Source organism: Takifugu rubripes, chromosome 18 (genome assembly GCF_901000725.2).
Source record: "Takifugu rubripes chromosome 18, fTakRub1.2, whole genome shotgun sequence".
Lineage (NCBI taxonomy): Eukaryota > Metazoa > Chordata > Actinopteri > Tetraodontiformes > Tetraodontidae > Takifugu > Takifugu rubripes.
This window is the reverse complement of record NC_042302.1, coordinates 591,537-606,692: the sequence shown is the minus strand read 5'-3', so window position 1 is coordinate 606,692 and position 15,156 is coordinate 591,537. Positions and strand designations below refer to the sequence as shown.

General features: G+C 49.5%; 1 protein-coding gene across 2 annotated transcripts in view; it reads left to right on the top strand.

Moving 5' to 3' along the window:
• Window positions 1–13,204, top strand: part of chst11 (carbohydrate (chondroitin 4) sulfotransferase 11) — a 29,789-nt gene extending 16,585 nt beyond the window's left edge. For both annotated transcript variants that reach the window (XM_029825584.1, XM_003972611.3), the window contains exons 2-4: window positions 3,807–3,892; window positions 10,033–10,262; window positions 10,384–13,204. In XM_029825584.1, coding sequence (XP_029681444.1) covers window positions 3,807–3,892; window positions 10,033–10,262; window positions 10,384–11,008 — 941 coding nt within the window. In that variant the 3' untranslated portion in view covers window positions 11,009–13,204. The remainder of the gene's footprint in view (window positions 1–3,806; window positions 3,893–10,032; window positions 10,263–10,383) is intronic.
• Window positions 13,205–15,156: the final 1,952 nt, after the last annotated feature.

Sequence of the window (15,156 nt, the reverse complement as noted above, 5' to 3'; positions counted from 1 at the left end):
CTGCCACTGAATCCACCTCACTTGACTTCCTTCTCTGTCACAGTGGACTCTATTCCACAGGTCCAGCACCAACCCCAGGTCCAGCACCAACCACTGTCCTGTGGGTTGGCCACGTACAGAATGGAAACTCCTTTCTCAGATCGACTGGCTTCAGTCCTCCAGACACAGAGACGTCGGTCCTTTGAGTGCGTTAGCAGCTGCTTTGGTCCGGTCCCTGCAAGCTTTGTGTTCTCAACCAATGTGAGCAGAGGAGAAAGTCCCGTTCGGGAGTTTTCGTAGCACGTTTCATATTTAATGGTCCGTGTGTGAATAGCAACTTTCAGGACTGACAGAACTGAAAACCAGCGTCTGTGAAAGCGTACCGTTACATATTTAAGACTGCTGATTCGTAAATGCTGCGGGAGCCAGCATGTGAGAAACCATGGCAGGGTGGGGGTTCCAGTAGGATCGATCCGATCCACATCCAGACGTTGTTCTTTCTATTAAAGAGCCCTTCGTGATCCCGGGGCCAGGAACAAGTTGGGCTCTGGGTTTCTGGGTCCTTCTGTGGACTCTCACATGAAGCCCCTCATGAATTACTCACATTCCGCCATCGACTCTGAGCATTTCTCCAACGTGAGATGTTTTATGTATAAGAAGCCGTCCAGCCCAGCGAGCGGCGCTAAGATAATGTTCCTCTGCAGCTTTTGGGGATTGAAGGAGCCTCGTTGTTGCCCTGAATCATCTGGCTGCTCAGGGAGACACTCTGTCTGACCTCATCCGGTCCTTCGTGTTAGCCTCCATTCAGGCTCCCTCCCAGGGTAGCTGGAGGCTGGTGTGAGCTGGGAGGGCCAGACCAGGTTCAGCCAGTTCAGCTCCCACAGGTCAGTTGTGGCTGAACCCACCTGTGGTTGACTCCGTTTTACCCCTCCGTGCGTGTGCACATGGAGGAGGGTGGTACCCATCCACCATCTGACCTCCACCTCTCACATCTTGGTCCATCAGTGCTGGACACCTTATCCGTCTCACCCAGGCTCTTTTTTCAGTTTCATTCTGGATGTTTTCTTCCCACTTGACTTATAAATAGATGTTGTGAAGTGTCCCTCTTTATTGCTGACTCGAGTTATTTTTAATCAAATTGTTTATCAGAGGAGCTAATTTAAGTACAGATGTTCTCAAATGTTCTACTGCAGGTTGTGGAAAAAGCTGTAATTCTACTGGATAAAGACACCTTTTTTCTAGTTCTTCTAGTTCTCACCGCAAATATTTGGTGAAGATATAAAGGAAGCTGTTGTTGGGGCTCCACCTTTGAAGGTGACCGCGGTCTTTCCACAGTTCCTCTGACTCGTGAGTCTCAGGCATTGTGGGCTCTCTTATGAAGGACTTCCTCTTTGCTGAGCTGTGCCTGAGTCCGATCTTCGACTTCGGCCCTTAAACATCGGCTCACCTTCATTTGTCTTATTGTAGCAGGTGAACAGATGTTGACAGCTGTTTCTGGATGTGACTTTTGTTCTCTGTGGGTTTAGGAGACAGAAAATCTGTACAGTGCTTGTGTTTGTCAGGCTGTAATTATGGGATGTCGGGAAGGGGAGATGACTGGAGGCTGCAGATGCTTTTTCTAGCTCTCTGGATCAACACAAATGCCATTACATGATGAGTGTCTTCATCAAATGTGTCCTTCAGAAGCCATCTACAACCTTCTTGCGCTCACGGTCCTCCAGTTCCTGCTGTGGTTCTCGAGTCTGTGGATAGGATCATCCTGAACCTGGTCTCATCAGCCCAAGCAGAGCAGATGTCTGCTGACAAATGTGAGCGTGGAGGGTTTCTCGGGGTAAAAGAGCCGACCTTCTCTGGCTCCACCTCCATATCACACCTGGCTTCAAGCTGAAGATGCGAGCTGTGACCATGTTCGCGTTTAGCGATACGGCGATTAGCTGTAAAACCAACCAATCCTCTTCTTGCTCCTTATCACCATTTGTTCCGAGAAGTGGTGTCACCATGGTGACCAAGTGTGCCCCTGCTCCTCCGCGCTAACCATGCCGCCCAGGGAGCCATTTGCAGTGCGATTTGGAGGGTGATATTCACACCTACAGTGTGTGTGACTGTGCTGAGGGCGTGAAGTGGATCTGCTGCCGTGAAGTGACAGAGGTCTCCTCCTGTTCCTCCCCACCAGCCCACCATCCTTCCCCAGCAGATGTGCACCTGATCACTGGCCTCCGCCTCTAGTCACACACCTGCTGGTGTCAACAATGAGCCGGACTAAAGTCTAAACCAGGTTTAACCTGCAGGTGGTGGTAGCTGAGTCTGTTGGGAACTGGGAGGAGGAGGGGGAGGAGAGAATAGGCATCGGGGTGGACCCTACCATCACCCATCCTGAACCCTCCTTGTGACCTGAAGGGATAAAGTGGTTGACAAGACAAGGTTCAACCTGTTTGACTCCAGAGTGACACTGATAAAGTTTCGAGCATTTTTGACAGTTGCGAGAATCAGGGTGAGGTACTCCCAATTTTCCCAATGCAGCAGAGTAACTGGTTGTTCTTATTTTTGAGGTGGGTGTTCACTCCCTGGAGGGGTGTGATGGGGTCTCATGAGAGGAGTTGAGCTGCTGACATTCTGTGCGCATGTGTGATTAATCTTTCATGTTCAAGATTCCGTCCGTGGTCCTCGGTCAGCCGGGTCAGGGGGTCTGCTGGGGCTCATTACTGCTCCGTTCCCTTCCCAGGCTCTTTCTGCTCAGGTGGTCTGGGCAATCAAAACCCACAACTCCCATTCAGAGGTAGTCTCTGGTGCGTCCGTGGTCAGCGCCGACCTTGGTTCACCATATCCTTCGTTTAAATCAAGGATTTCTGAAAACATCTGCTGACAAATGTGGATCTTCCTCTGGTCCTGAAGGGATTTTGGCCACTGGAGCTTGGACCGGAGCTGAAATGCTGCTCTGCTTTGCTGTTTGCAGGCCAGGCCAGATTTACATGTTTGATTACGGAGCTTTTGTGGACTTTGGCATGTTTTCAATGGCTTAAATGCTCGGTCTGAATCCTGAATTTAGTTTCTTTCAATGCAAATGTGGGGTGGGCGGGTAACTGTGATGGGATGGCGAACGCCTACTGATGTCAGAAACATACGGTCACACGCTAGCAAGAGAAAAGGAAGAAACTGCCATTAAATCCTTGGCCTCCTTCTTGCTGCTTCATTTTCTTTCCAGCTGTTCCAGCAGCTCTTTTCCAGTCGGAGTAATTGGAGGGGCCGTTCAGGGCCGACGGTACAGCGTTGGCTCCCACTGAGCCGCTGCCAGCAACTACTGTTCTGCACGAGGTCCAGCCAAGCCAGCGCTGAGTCACCGCGCCCACTACCAGCCCGCAGCATTATGCCTGCTCTTCACAGCAGCTGGTCATTTAAAAGGATTGTTCTTGTCCTTCAGCAGGTCTAGAGGACGAACCACAACAGAACATCCATCCCTGAACTGTAGCCTCTTCGGTCCTCCAGCATCAATAAAACTGGAGGTGTGATCCGGTTCTTCAGGGGTGAGGAAGATAAGTGGGTGTGTCAGAGATGGTGGAGCCAGAGGTGTCACCTCTCCCACCACTATCCCCCCTCTTCCTCCTCTTTAATGACAAAGTAAGCAGTCATAAGCTCATTTTCCAGCTGTGATGTGCAGCTCGGTTGGAAGTGGAGGGCCGGTTGTCGGATTATAGCTCCATCGTCTCATCCAGGCGGTAAATGTTATGGTTCCTGGACAAAATGGCGTTTACATTCCGGGATGATTGGCGGCTGCACCGTGTAGTTGAATAAATTGCCGGTTCTTATTGGTGTCTCCTGTGTTTTTACAGTAATGCGGAGGAATCCCTTCGTGGTGGATGGCTGCTGTCGGAAAGGCTCCCGTAACGCCCTGCAGGAGCTCTACAATCCCACGGAGGTAAAGAAGTGTTCACGCCAAGGACGAGTCAACACCTTGCTCCCATGGAGCTCCCGGAGCTCTGGTGCTGGTGGACACGCCCAGGACTTGGGCCCACTGTCTCTGACCTTTGACCCTCATGTCCCCTTCATGCTCATAGCAGAAACTGGGGGATGAGGGCTGCCCTCTTCTTCCTGCTCTTCCCTCTCTTCCTGCTCCTCCTTCTCTTTTCGCTCTTCCTCCTCCTCACCTAGACTGACCCTTCCTTTAAAGAAAGAGGTCAATTAAAGAGCTGAGGAGAGCATTTCAGTGGAGACTCATCTCTCTGAGCAGATCATTCCGGCACCGCCAGGCTCCTCCTCCTTTCTCCACCGTATTTTATCTCTACAAATTCCCGTTTTTCTGTTCACATTAACTTTTTTATCTAATTATTTGCCCGCCTCAGTTACCTCCACACTAGCGCCTCCTGAAAGGAAAGATGAGGCCGGAGCAACCAGGGAGCATTCCGATCCTAATGAATTTCCTGTGATGGATCAAAAACATGTTAGCATGCTTCTTAACGTGTTTTGGGCGGCTGGAACATTGTGGGGAGAAGTGAGAACCTGTTGGAGGGGGGCTGCTGTGGCTGAAGGGAACCAAAAACCGTGAGCTGTTGTTCTCCCATCACTCCCCTGTCTTCTCATCCCTCCATCCCTGACAGTTGTTGTCTCAAACCTCCTCCTCCTCCTCCCACTCTCCTTCCTCTTCTGAAACAGGGATAGTGCCAAGGTCCAGGCCAGTCTGTTCCTGGTGTGATAAGAATAGAGCAGGTGCTGCTGGACTCTGCAGGCTCCGGTCCTGCTGAGGATTTTTCCAGACTTGTGTGAAGCCCCATTGATGTGTGTCTGTGTGGTGAGCTGGCTGTAAACCTGAGCAGCGTGTTTGTGGCCGGGGGTCAGCACAGAGCCGCCGCTGTGTCCTGTTCTGAGCACTCAAAGAGATACAGTCAATAGTGAAGGTTCAGGGTTTTCCAGCTGCGGTAGGAGCTCAGTGCTCCATGAGCACACACACAAATATTGTGTATTCGAGAGGTTGCCGTTGAGGACACGTCGGACTTGGGTCATGTGGTCCGATGCGTCCTGCTGAAGCTTGGGGAGGCAGGAAGAGCTGATGCAGCTCCTCCTGCGGGTCGGTTCAGCTGGGGAATCTTTGATGAGGCTGAGCGGTGTGACAGGAGAGCTCAGACGGCGGTGTGACTAAACCAGAGCCTGGCTGACTCTTCCTGGTGAATCAGACAACCAGTCTGAGGCTGCGGAACAACTATGCTCTGTTGGATCACGTAGGAACGACTGACGCTGGCGGAGCCTGCGGATGGACCCACGGATGTCCTCGCAAGCACTGCTATTTACACAAGGGCCTCCGCCAGGGCTGAGGGTCTACTGGTGTGCACATTGTGGGTGTGTGTGTGTGTGTGTGTGTGTGTGTGTGTGAATGTATGTGTTTGTCTGTGAGTGTTAGTGTGGGTGGGTGTGAGTGTGTGTCAGCAGGTTCATGTACTTGGCTTCTCTGGGCCACAAGGTCAAACAAACATCTAATCACACACACACTCACACTCACACAGGCAGGACTCTTCTATAAGACCCACCAGTACTAAGGTATGGGAGGCTGACTCCATCTCTACTTTTAAGATCAGACTTAAAACCTACCTCTTTGAAAAAGCTTATTGTTACTAATTCTGTAGTTCCAGTTACGATCATACTTAGGGGGTCGTCTAATCATTAGGTTAACATCTTAGCTGTGCTGCTAGAGGCCGAGGCTGCCAGGGTCCAGAAACATGATCACCTGACAGGCCTCTGTCACCCCACTGGGTCATGGTCTCCTCTCCTCTCCTCTCCTCTCCTCTCCTCTCCTCTCCTCTCCTCTCCTCTGCTCTCCTCTGCTCTCTTCTCCTACCTATTCTATCCTCTACCTATCCTCCCCCCTCTCCTCTCTCTCTACCCAGCCGGCCATCAGCAGGAGGTCCCCCCTACATGAGCCTGGTCCTGCTCAAGGTTTCTTCCTGTTAAAGGGGAGTTTTTCCTTGCCACTGTTGCTTGTCTGGGGTTTGGCCCTGAAATTCTGGAAAGCGCCTTGAAACAATTTTGATTGTAAAAGACGCTATATAAATAAAGATTGATTTGATTTGACTTAGATAGTTAGGTAGGTAGATAGGTAGATAGGTAGATAGGTAGATTAGAGATTGTGGAAAGTGCCTTAAAACAATTTTGGTTGTAAAAGACGCTATATAAATAAAGATTGATTTGATTTGATTTGACTAAAACCATGATGGGGTGTCTGGAGGGCAGATATGATGGTCACCACCTTCAGGGTCTACGTGGGGCAGGTGATGACCAGAAGCCGGCCCGTTCTGCATGTGTGTCTGAGCCCTGACGACCTCTGGAAGGTCCTGCATGTCCCCTGACCACATCAGATCACAACGGATTGACAAAGTCTTTTCAGACCCTTCAGAAACAGCTGGATCTTTGTCTTGTGGGTCCATGCTGGTCTACAACCTTTCCTAACATTTCAACCCGATGGCTCTGGTCTTTGATCCATGTTCTTTGAGTTCTGGATTCATTGTTAATATTCAGTTCATTGTTGCTGTCCTTGTGTGGTGGTGCCGCCGCTGAGTCACCACCTTTGAAGCTGCTCCTAGGTTTCTCTGACGGACTGTGTGGACCTGCAGGAACATGAAGCAGCTCTCATTGTTTCCTCTGTGGTGTCACAGTGGGTTCAGGTGGTTCACACATGTCCTGCGTCTATGAGCAAGGGTAGGACTTTTTGGAACCTGAGGACATTTTGGCTGGTCCTCACAAGCTCAAAGGACAGTTTGAGGGTTAAGAGCTGGTTTTAATGTTGAGTTTAGAACTGGGTTTTCATCAGGGGTCAGGGGCTGGGGTACGTTTTGGGTCTACAAAGGTCCTCACACAGATAGAAATACATTTGTGTGTGTTAAAGAGAGAGCGAGTACAGTTGGCAGTGTTCAGAACTGAGCGGTGTGTGTGTGTGTGTGTGTGTGTGCATGGGGCTCTTTGATGAATTTTATTGATCTTCAGTGCCTTGCCGTGTGTGTGAGGACAACTGACGTGATGAACAGGCCCAACGATGGCAGGAGCCTCGTCAGCAACTTTAGCCTGACGTGAGGAGAGTCCTGCTGATGACCTCCTCTGTCCACCAAACCTCCAGCTTGCTGTTCTTCCTCAGTCTCCTTTGGATGCTACCACATGAACTGAGCGTGTCCTATACAGTGTTGTGTGCAGAGCTGAAAGAACCCACCAATCACGGTGGGGTATACGGCTCTCGGGGGCGGGACATCGACTGGGCTTGTTGCGAACTCGTGACATTATGCCTCCTCTCTTCGAGGACCAATCACAGCCTTCGAGGCGTCCGAGACACGGAGACGGTTTGGTCCTCGAAGAGAGGGGGCGTTCCATGGTGGAGAGAAGACACTTTGCATGCGGAGAGGAGGCGCTTTGCAGAGTTCTGCCGTTTTTTCCATTCATGGCACTTTGTCTTGTATAAAAGTCGCTTCACAGCAAATTTTACAATTCAACCGCTTGTGCAACTGTCACATTTTAGTGTTGATGTATGTGTGTGTGTTGGTAGGGACTATGATGGACCTCTGCTTTCGCGTGGGTGAGGTTACCTGACTGGCGGCACCACTAATGTCCATCACTCTGTCGCAGCCAATGAAATAGCGGCGCATGGGCGGGTCATCATAGCTCCGAATACATCTCGGAGTCGGAACCTGTCATAAATAAAACGTGAAGTAATTTAAAATAGTTTTTATTAATGCTACTAAATGCTTAGTATATTGAAATTGCTAAATGTAGATCTTTGCTATATTAAAATAAAATGGTAAAAATTGGTAGGGACTATTTTGTATTCCCCAAACACTGATTGTGATATATCCCTACCACCATCCCTATATAAACCTTCGCCTGTGGTGTGTGTGAGTGTGTGTGGGGGTGCGTCGGCTAAACACTGAAACAGAAACTTCAGTGGCACCAAGTGGAATTATATAGATTACACAGCCCCAAACATGTCTTTTTCAAAGCCTGCAGTGAAGAGAAAGGTGGGTGATGAGCACAGACAATTTCTATTTTTTTCTATTATCATTATTATTATTGTTGTTGTTAGTGATTGAGTGATATATTTTCTTATTCATTCTTAAGTTGTTTATTTATTTTTCTTCTTATTTTGGGTTAAAAGATAAAAATTGATATTTGAGAACATTGGAATGGCCCAGCCTCTCCCAGACTGCCTCCAGCAGCCCCCAGGAAAATTGAGTTTGAGAACACTGCTCTAGGTGAAGCGTCCCCACTACTCTCCTCCTCGTCCCTGAGGTTCAGCGATACGATGAGATTCCCTCCCTCGTCTCTTTCCGTCTCCATGTTAATCGCAGTGTTTCTGTCCCTGGGGGACAGCAGCAGCCCCTTTCGCTGGCACCACTTTGTGTTCTTTGTGAGGAGAAGGAAGCGTTTTAATAAGGTGGACACCGGGAGACAGGAAGACAAATACTCATCATCATGACCTTTCCATTCCTCACTTGCATCATTATCCAGCGGCTCCGCCTTTGCTGCTGTGCTAAACCTGCGATGGTGAGACGGAGCAGCGGAAAAGGCAAGAAAGGGCCCCACAGAAGCAGCAGTTTGTCTCCCTGCAGGGAGGAATGAGTGAAGCGGATCCGGAAAGGAAGAGCTTCTCAGGTTCAGCACAAGACGCCAGCCTTGGGATGGAGATCTGAACTGAGGTGATCGCTTTTAAGGTGGTCGAAGGTAAGGCGGAGCAGCCGGGTCGCCACGGGACCAGTCTGCTTCATTCCTGCCGCTGCAGCCTGTGATCAGGGAGAAAGATGCTTTTCTCCTCTGATGAATGACGCGCTTGAAGGTGTGAAGAGGGACTTGAGAGAGACCCTGCTTCAAACCCTTTTAGTCAGGCTGTGTTAGCTGTGGTGCCGCAGGGATCTGAGGAGCCCCCCATCTCAGCCTGGCCACTGGAGCTCTCAAAGGCCACCCTTGTTAGCAGTGGACCGGAGCGCCTTGTGGACCGCGGCACAATCAACTAGAATCCCGATGAAGGGACAAGAGGTTCTGCTCTGAAGCGGAGGCTAAGAAAACATTCCTGTCCTCAAACCTAGAAGCCTGAAGCATCTACAGAACCTGATCCCGCCAAGCTGCTTATCAAGACCCTCGTGTGAACTACCGTACAACCCTCTGCTCAGATGACATAACTTTGACGTGTGCACATGCCTTCCACTTGCGTTCACCCTAAAGGGACTCAACAAAAAGCCTGATATTTATTTATCACATGCACACGTGGGTATCGAGAATCCTCATCACCCTTAACCTGCAACACTTGGTACAGGTGCCCTGCAGGTTGGGGATGGTGGTTCTGATGGTCCAGTCTGCTGACTTTTCAGGGTCCTTTTGGGAAGTTTCCTACCCAGCTGCTGATGTTCTCTACAAGATGCTCTCACCTTTAGTTGGAGTTAGCTTCTCTGAGCTACGTAGGTGGAGGTGGTGATGAGTCCAGGACAGCTCCTGTGAGATGGTCGCTCCCAGTATTTGGAGGTGTGCACTCTTCTGACCAGAGTCCCAGCTGATGGTGGCCCTCTGCTGCTTCCTGCTGAAGTCCACCCTCAGTTCCTTTGTCTGGCTGACGTTCCTCAGGAGATGCTTCTCCTGGCCCCAGACCTTCTTCATGTAGGGCGTCTGATCATTGTAGTGGATTCGTACCACAACCACAGCATTGTCAGATGATGATGTTCGAATATGTTCGAGGTCTCGCAGTCATAGGTGGACCCTGGGGGGACCTGGTGTCAGGAGCGAGGGGGTTTTGCTTCGTGATAGCACATCATCCCTGCCTCCGGTCCCCAGAGGTAGACTGATGCATTTGTTGAGCCAGTTGTTGGCAGTGCAGCAGTGTTTAGCCTCTCTGACTGATCTATGGATGTCAGAGGTGGCAGCCTTATGTTCCACATGCCGCTGGTGTGGGACCTCCTGGGGCAGAGGAAAAGGTGATGAAATACAGTTAAAAATGTAATCCGATGTTCATTTGACATTTGTGTTATCAGTTTATTCAAGAACAAGTAAAGAAGAAATAAAACAAACATTCATTCCTTCATGTGTTTCCCCAACCAGCCGGATCCGTCTGGAGCAGGTGTCCTGCACCAGGCCAGGAGGGATCAAGTTGCGGATGCCTGTCGCGTCTACAGCGCGTCAAGCCGTAAGCGCAGAGTCCTGACGCCGGCAGATCTGAAGCACCTTGTGGTAGATGAAGACCATGAGCTCATCTACTGTTACGTCCCCAAAGTGGCCTGCACCAACTGGAAACGTGTCATGATGGTCCTCACGGGCCGCGGCAAGTACAGGTGAGTGTCCGATCTGTGGTGACCCCAATGTGGCGCATCAGCCCCGTTAAAGACCATTTCTGTTCACCTTGGCATTAAAACAGCATCACGTGACTCGCTGTGTCCTGGTTGTTTTTCACAGTGACCCCATGGAAATCCCTTCCAATGAAGCCCACATTCCCACCAACCTGAAGACCCTAAACCAGTACAGCATCGCTGAGATCAACCACCGCCTCAAGAACTACCTCAAGTTCCTGTTTGTTCGAGAGCCCTTTGAGAGGCTGGTCTCTGCCTACCGCAACAAGTTCACCCTTAAGTACAACTCGTCCTTCCACAAGCGCTTTGGCACCCGAATCATCCGCCGCTACCGCAAAAATGCCACGCAGGACGCCCTCCTCAACGGCGCCGATGTCAAGTTCAAAGAATTCACAGAGTACCTGGTGGATCCGGCGACACAGCGCGACGGACCGCTGAACGAGCACTGGCAGACCGTCTCCCAGCTCTGCCACCCGTGTCATATTCACTACGACCTGGTGGGAAAGTATGAGACGCTAGAAGACGACTCCAACTACGTGTTGCGATTGGTGGGCGTCACTGAATCCTTGCGCTTCCCAAGTTACGCCAAGTCCACCCGCACCACAGACACCATGACGGCACAGTTTTTTAGCAACATCAGCACACAGCAGCAGCTCCGGCTCTACCAGCTCTACAAGATGGACTTCCTCATGTTTAACTATTCAACACCCAGTTATCTTCGGCTGGACTGACTGAGACCGGAGCTGGGACTCTGGCAGTACCGGCCTTGTTTTTGAAAAGGCAGCCCAAATGAGGATGATGGTTTTTAGAGACTGATGGTCCAGGACACACGGTCAAAACTGAAGATGTAAAAAAGACAGAAGGTATTTGGGTAGAAGATGGTGGATATCCATTCAGGGTGCAGCGACTGGATACGAATGTGGATTATAGGAACCAAACACATGTACAGATTCCAAGGTGTTGGTGAAGCAGGTCTTCAACGTGTACTTAAAAGGGGGGAGGGGCACGTTCCCTCCTAGGACTAAACTTAATACAGATTCTCTTCTTCCCCTCCGACATGCGCTCAGCGTTTTTCATGAATCGACCAGAAAATTCGACCAGTTTGGCAGACCTCAGAAATTCCGTAGAATTGTGATTAATGTCCTTCACTAGTCCACATTAGCCTTCATGGGGTGTACATATTAAAGAGATCAAGTACCTTGTCATCCCCCCGGAGGGCACTCAATTAAATATCTACTGTTCCCTCTCCTGAGACCTTGACCTGCTACTGTATCACCCTTCAGCCAACAGGTGACCCACAAGGTTTGTTGCTGGCACAAATGGAGCTCTTTGCATCCTGAGGACACCGTGAAGCTAAAGATAAAGCTATGGGACACGCAAACCAGTGTCCCGTCCACATGTCCTGAAGGGGCTACCACGGGAGGGGGGTCAGCAACCCTGAGGACTGGACAGATTGAAAGGGTTGAAGGACGTGGGTCTAAGACCCCTGCCATGCCCCACTTAGGGGCTCTGTGGACAAACCCAGGGACAGAATTTAGACGACCTTTGCCCTTATGCTGGTTGTTGTTTATATTGTGTACGAATAGTTGCTGCTAGCAGCAATAAAATGGCTAATTTAATTTGAATATTTGAGAAGACTTTGTTGATCTTGGCTTCTTCTGAATGCACCATTGCCTTCTCCTTCCTGAGGGGTGTGAGACAGCTCTCAGCCACCACTTGGTCCCTCTGTGTATGACATCATCCCATATTTACCCAGGCGGGTTTGCGTTTCCTGGTCAGACCTTTGGTGCCAAAATGAATGTGAGAGCCTCAGATATGCTGGTGTTCAACACTCACGCTAGCTGCTGTGGGTTGTACTCCCCAACGGTGCCCAGGTACCTGAACCAGAGGGGATCTCAGCAGTAAGAGGCTTCTTTCCAGGCTGCTGAGATGGGTCTAACTCCTGAACTGTTCCGGGCTTTTGAAGTGTGACGCTTGCATGTGTGTCTCAGCTCATGGTTTAGAAGAAGAGAACCAGCAAACCTTTATTGGGCGTCCTGCACAGTCATCTGACCTTGATTAAGCTTCCAGCTCCTGGATTGGTTGGCTCTGCATCCTTGTGTTGTCCTGCTGCACAGACAATGAGTGTATTCTCAGCATGGCATCCTGGACTAAAACATGCTGGCAGCATGCAGATTTGCACTCCTGCTGATGTTGGTGCCACGCAGGGGCTTGGTCAGCAGGTCCAGACGGGCCCACGGCATCGTTCCAGTGGACAATGTTGCTGACTGATGAAGTCTTCCCAGAGGACCACCACTGAGGCTGCTGTCCTCCTCAGGCCTGGTTCATGCAGCCTGGTCCAACCCAGAGTTTCAGCTGGGTGTTCTGTCCTGTCTCCAAGGGAGAAGAGTAGCCTGGTCCAACCAGTTGGAGGTCTTCTTTACCCCGTTCTTTCGGAATGTCTCGTTTCGCCTCAGCTGTTAAATCTGTTGACGATGTCTCTTCTTGGACTGATTCTTGCTTTTCGTCCTGTGGGAGGAGGACGATGTCGAGGACTCGTGCTGTGGACCTGAGCTCTATTTTCCCACTGATGAAACATTTTACACACACACACACACACAAGGACCAGAGCACCTCCTCCCCTTCTCTGGTCCTAGGGGGTCTGGGGGTAATCAGGGGTTGTTACCCTGCTAGAGGTGTTGATGACACAAGGAGTGGAGGACAGTTCAGCGGGGACGGCTCCCCCACTCATGAAATGTCCACATGAGCAGGACCCCAAAGGGTCCTCAGAGGGTCCCCACTCATGTTCTACCAGATATTGGAAGGTTCTGGTTTGTTTCTGGACTTGTACCATGACACAAGGAACTTTCACCGTTTTCTACACGGATCCACCACCAGCTGAATCTGAGAGGTGTGTGTGTGTGTGTGTGTGTGTGTGTGTGTGTGTGTGTGTGTGTGTGTGTGTGTGTGTGTGTGTGTGTGTGTGTGTGTGTGTGTGTGTGTGTGTGTGTGTGTGCGTGCGAGCGAGCGAGAGTGTGCGAGAGAGACTGTGCTGGACCTACTCTGCCTTAGAGGGAACCTATCTGACTCTGGTGACTTTATTTATTTATTTATTCTTTGGAACGTTCCTGCCCCGGCTGGCCATCGCCATGGCAGCACACCTGAACTCTTCCTCCTGTTTTGCTCTTCAGTTTTAGGCGCACACAACTCACAAAGAAGTGAGTGTCACCTGTACATTGCGAGTGGCGTTGATCCACCTGTGACCTGCAGTTTGTCTGAGCTTTTCACAATAAAATGACCCTGAAACTCTTCACGGCGCCACCTGAGTGTGTTTGTGTCGCTCCTGATGCCATCAAGGTCATTAGGAGGTCTGAAGGACCTCCAGCTGATCCACCAGGCTGGAACCAGAAGACACTCTGAAACCTGTTAGATTTGAACGACCTAAAACATGAGAGAAACAAATGAGGCAAAGACAGACAGTTTTGAATTTTACTTGCAAGGAGGACGGAGAGATGTGCTCAGTTACAGATCTCCAACACGTCCTGAGGCACATCTCCCGCCATCCTTCTTTTACTGAGATTAGGAGGTCCCTAGTTACACAGAAATCAAATGTGCCTAAAGGGAGGGGGAAACACAAGATAGCAGGTCCCATACAAAGCAAAAGACTGTAAATCATAATGGTGAGATTATACGTAGGTCTTCACTGTTTTGATTAGCTTAGCTCGCACACAGCACGTTCTTCCATATCAGACAGATTAAAAGAAGAACACCTCCTGCGTCATGCTCTGCAGCTCTATCTCCAGTCATTGTTACTTCCTAATACTCCCCACAACAGCTGCATTTCTGTCGTCCTTGACCAGAGAAGTACGAGTTCACACATCAAGCATCATGGACATTAAGCATTAACAAATAATAAGAAACATTAAGTAATGAGAAACAATATAACAAGAATAAGGAATATAACAAGGTAAAAGCAAATAAGAGATAACTTTATTATAATGGTTCTAACAAAACCCTTCTCCTGATCCACCGGGTCCTCACAGCTCCACCCACTCTCCTTTGCTGACATCCCCACACATGTCTGCGTCTCTGGAGCTCCCTTAGGGTGGCGTACAGGAGCCACACAAGCACCAAGACCACATGGAAGCAGCCTGCTAGCGTCTAAGTACCATGTGACCTCCCCTACTGCTCTTCCTGCCCCTCCTTCTCCTGCTCAGCACATAAATTCAGCTCATCAGTTCATTTATTCTGCATTTATCAGGAACAAGACAGCAAACAAAAGACACGTCATCTTAGCATGTGACCATGTTAGCAGAGGAGCATATTATCATATAACTATATTAGCATGTGATAATATTAGCACAAGTATGATAGCATTTGAGTATATTAGCATGTGACCATATTAGCACATGAGCATAATGGCATGTAAGTATATTAACATTTGAGCATATTAGCATGTGATCATATAAGCACATGAACATGATTGCTTGTGAGCATATTAGCATATGGCCATATTAGCATGAGAGCATATTAGTATATGACCATGTTAACATGTGACCATATTATCATGTGACCATGTTAGCATGTGACCTTAGCATGCAAGCATATTAGCACGTGACCATGTTAGCATGTGACCATGTTAGCATATAACCATATTAGCTTGTGACTGTTGTTGCATCGCAATACCTCACGTGTGTCACTGCCGATCCGCGTGTTCTCTGAAGGAAGACTTGAAGAAGAAAAATGCCAATTTCAAACTGTATTTAGCACATGGAATCAATTCAAGATACAAATATTACAGAGCTCCGGGCCAGTTCATGACCCTACAATAACAGAGTCAATTGTCAGGGCATGAAGTCTGACAACCTAACTATTCCTTGACCCAGTCTTTTAAAGAAAC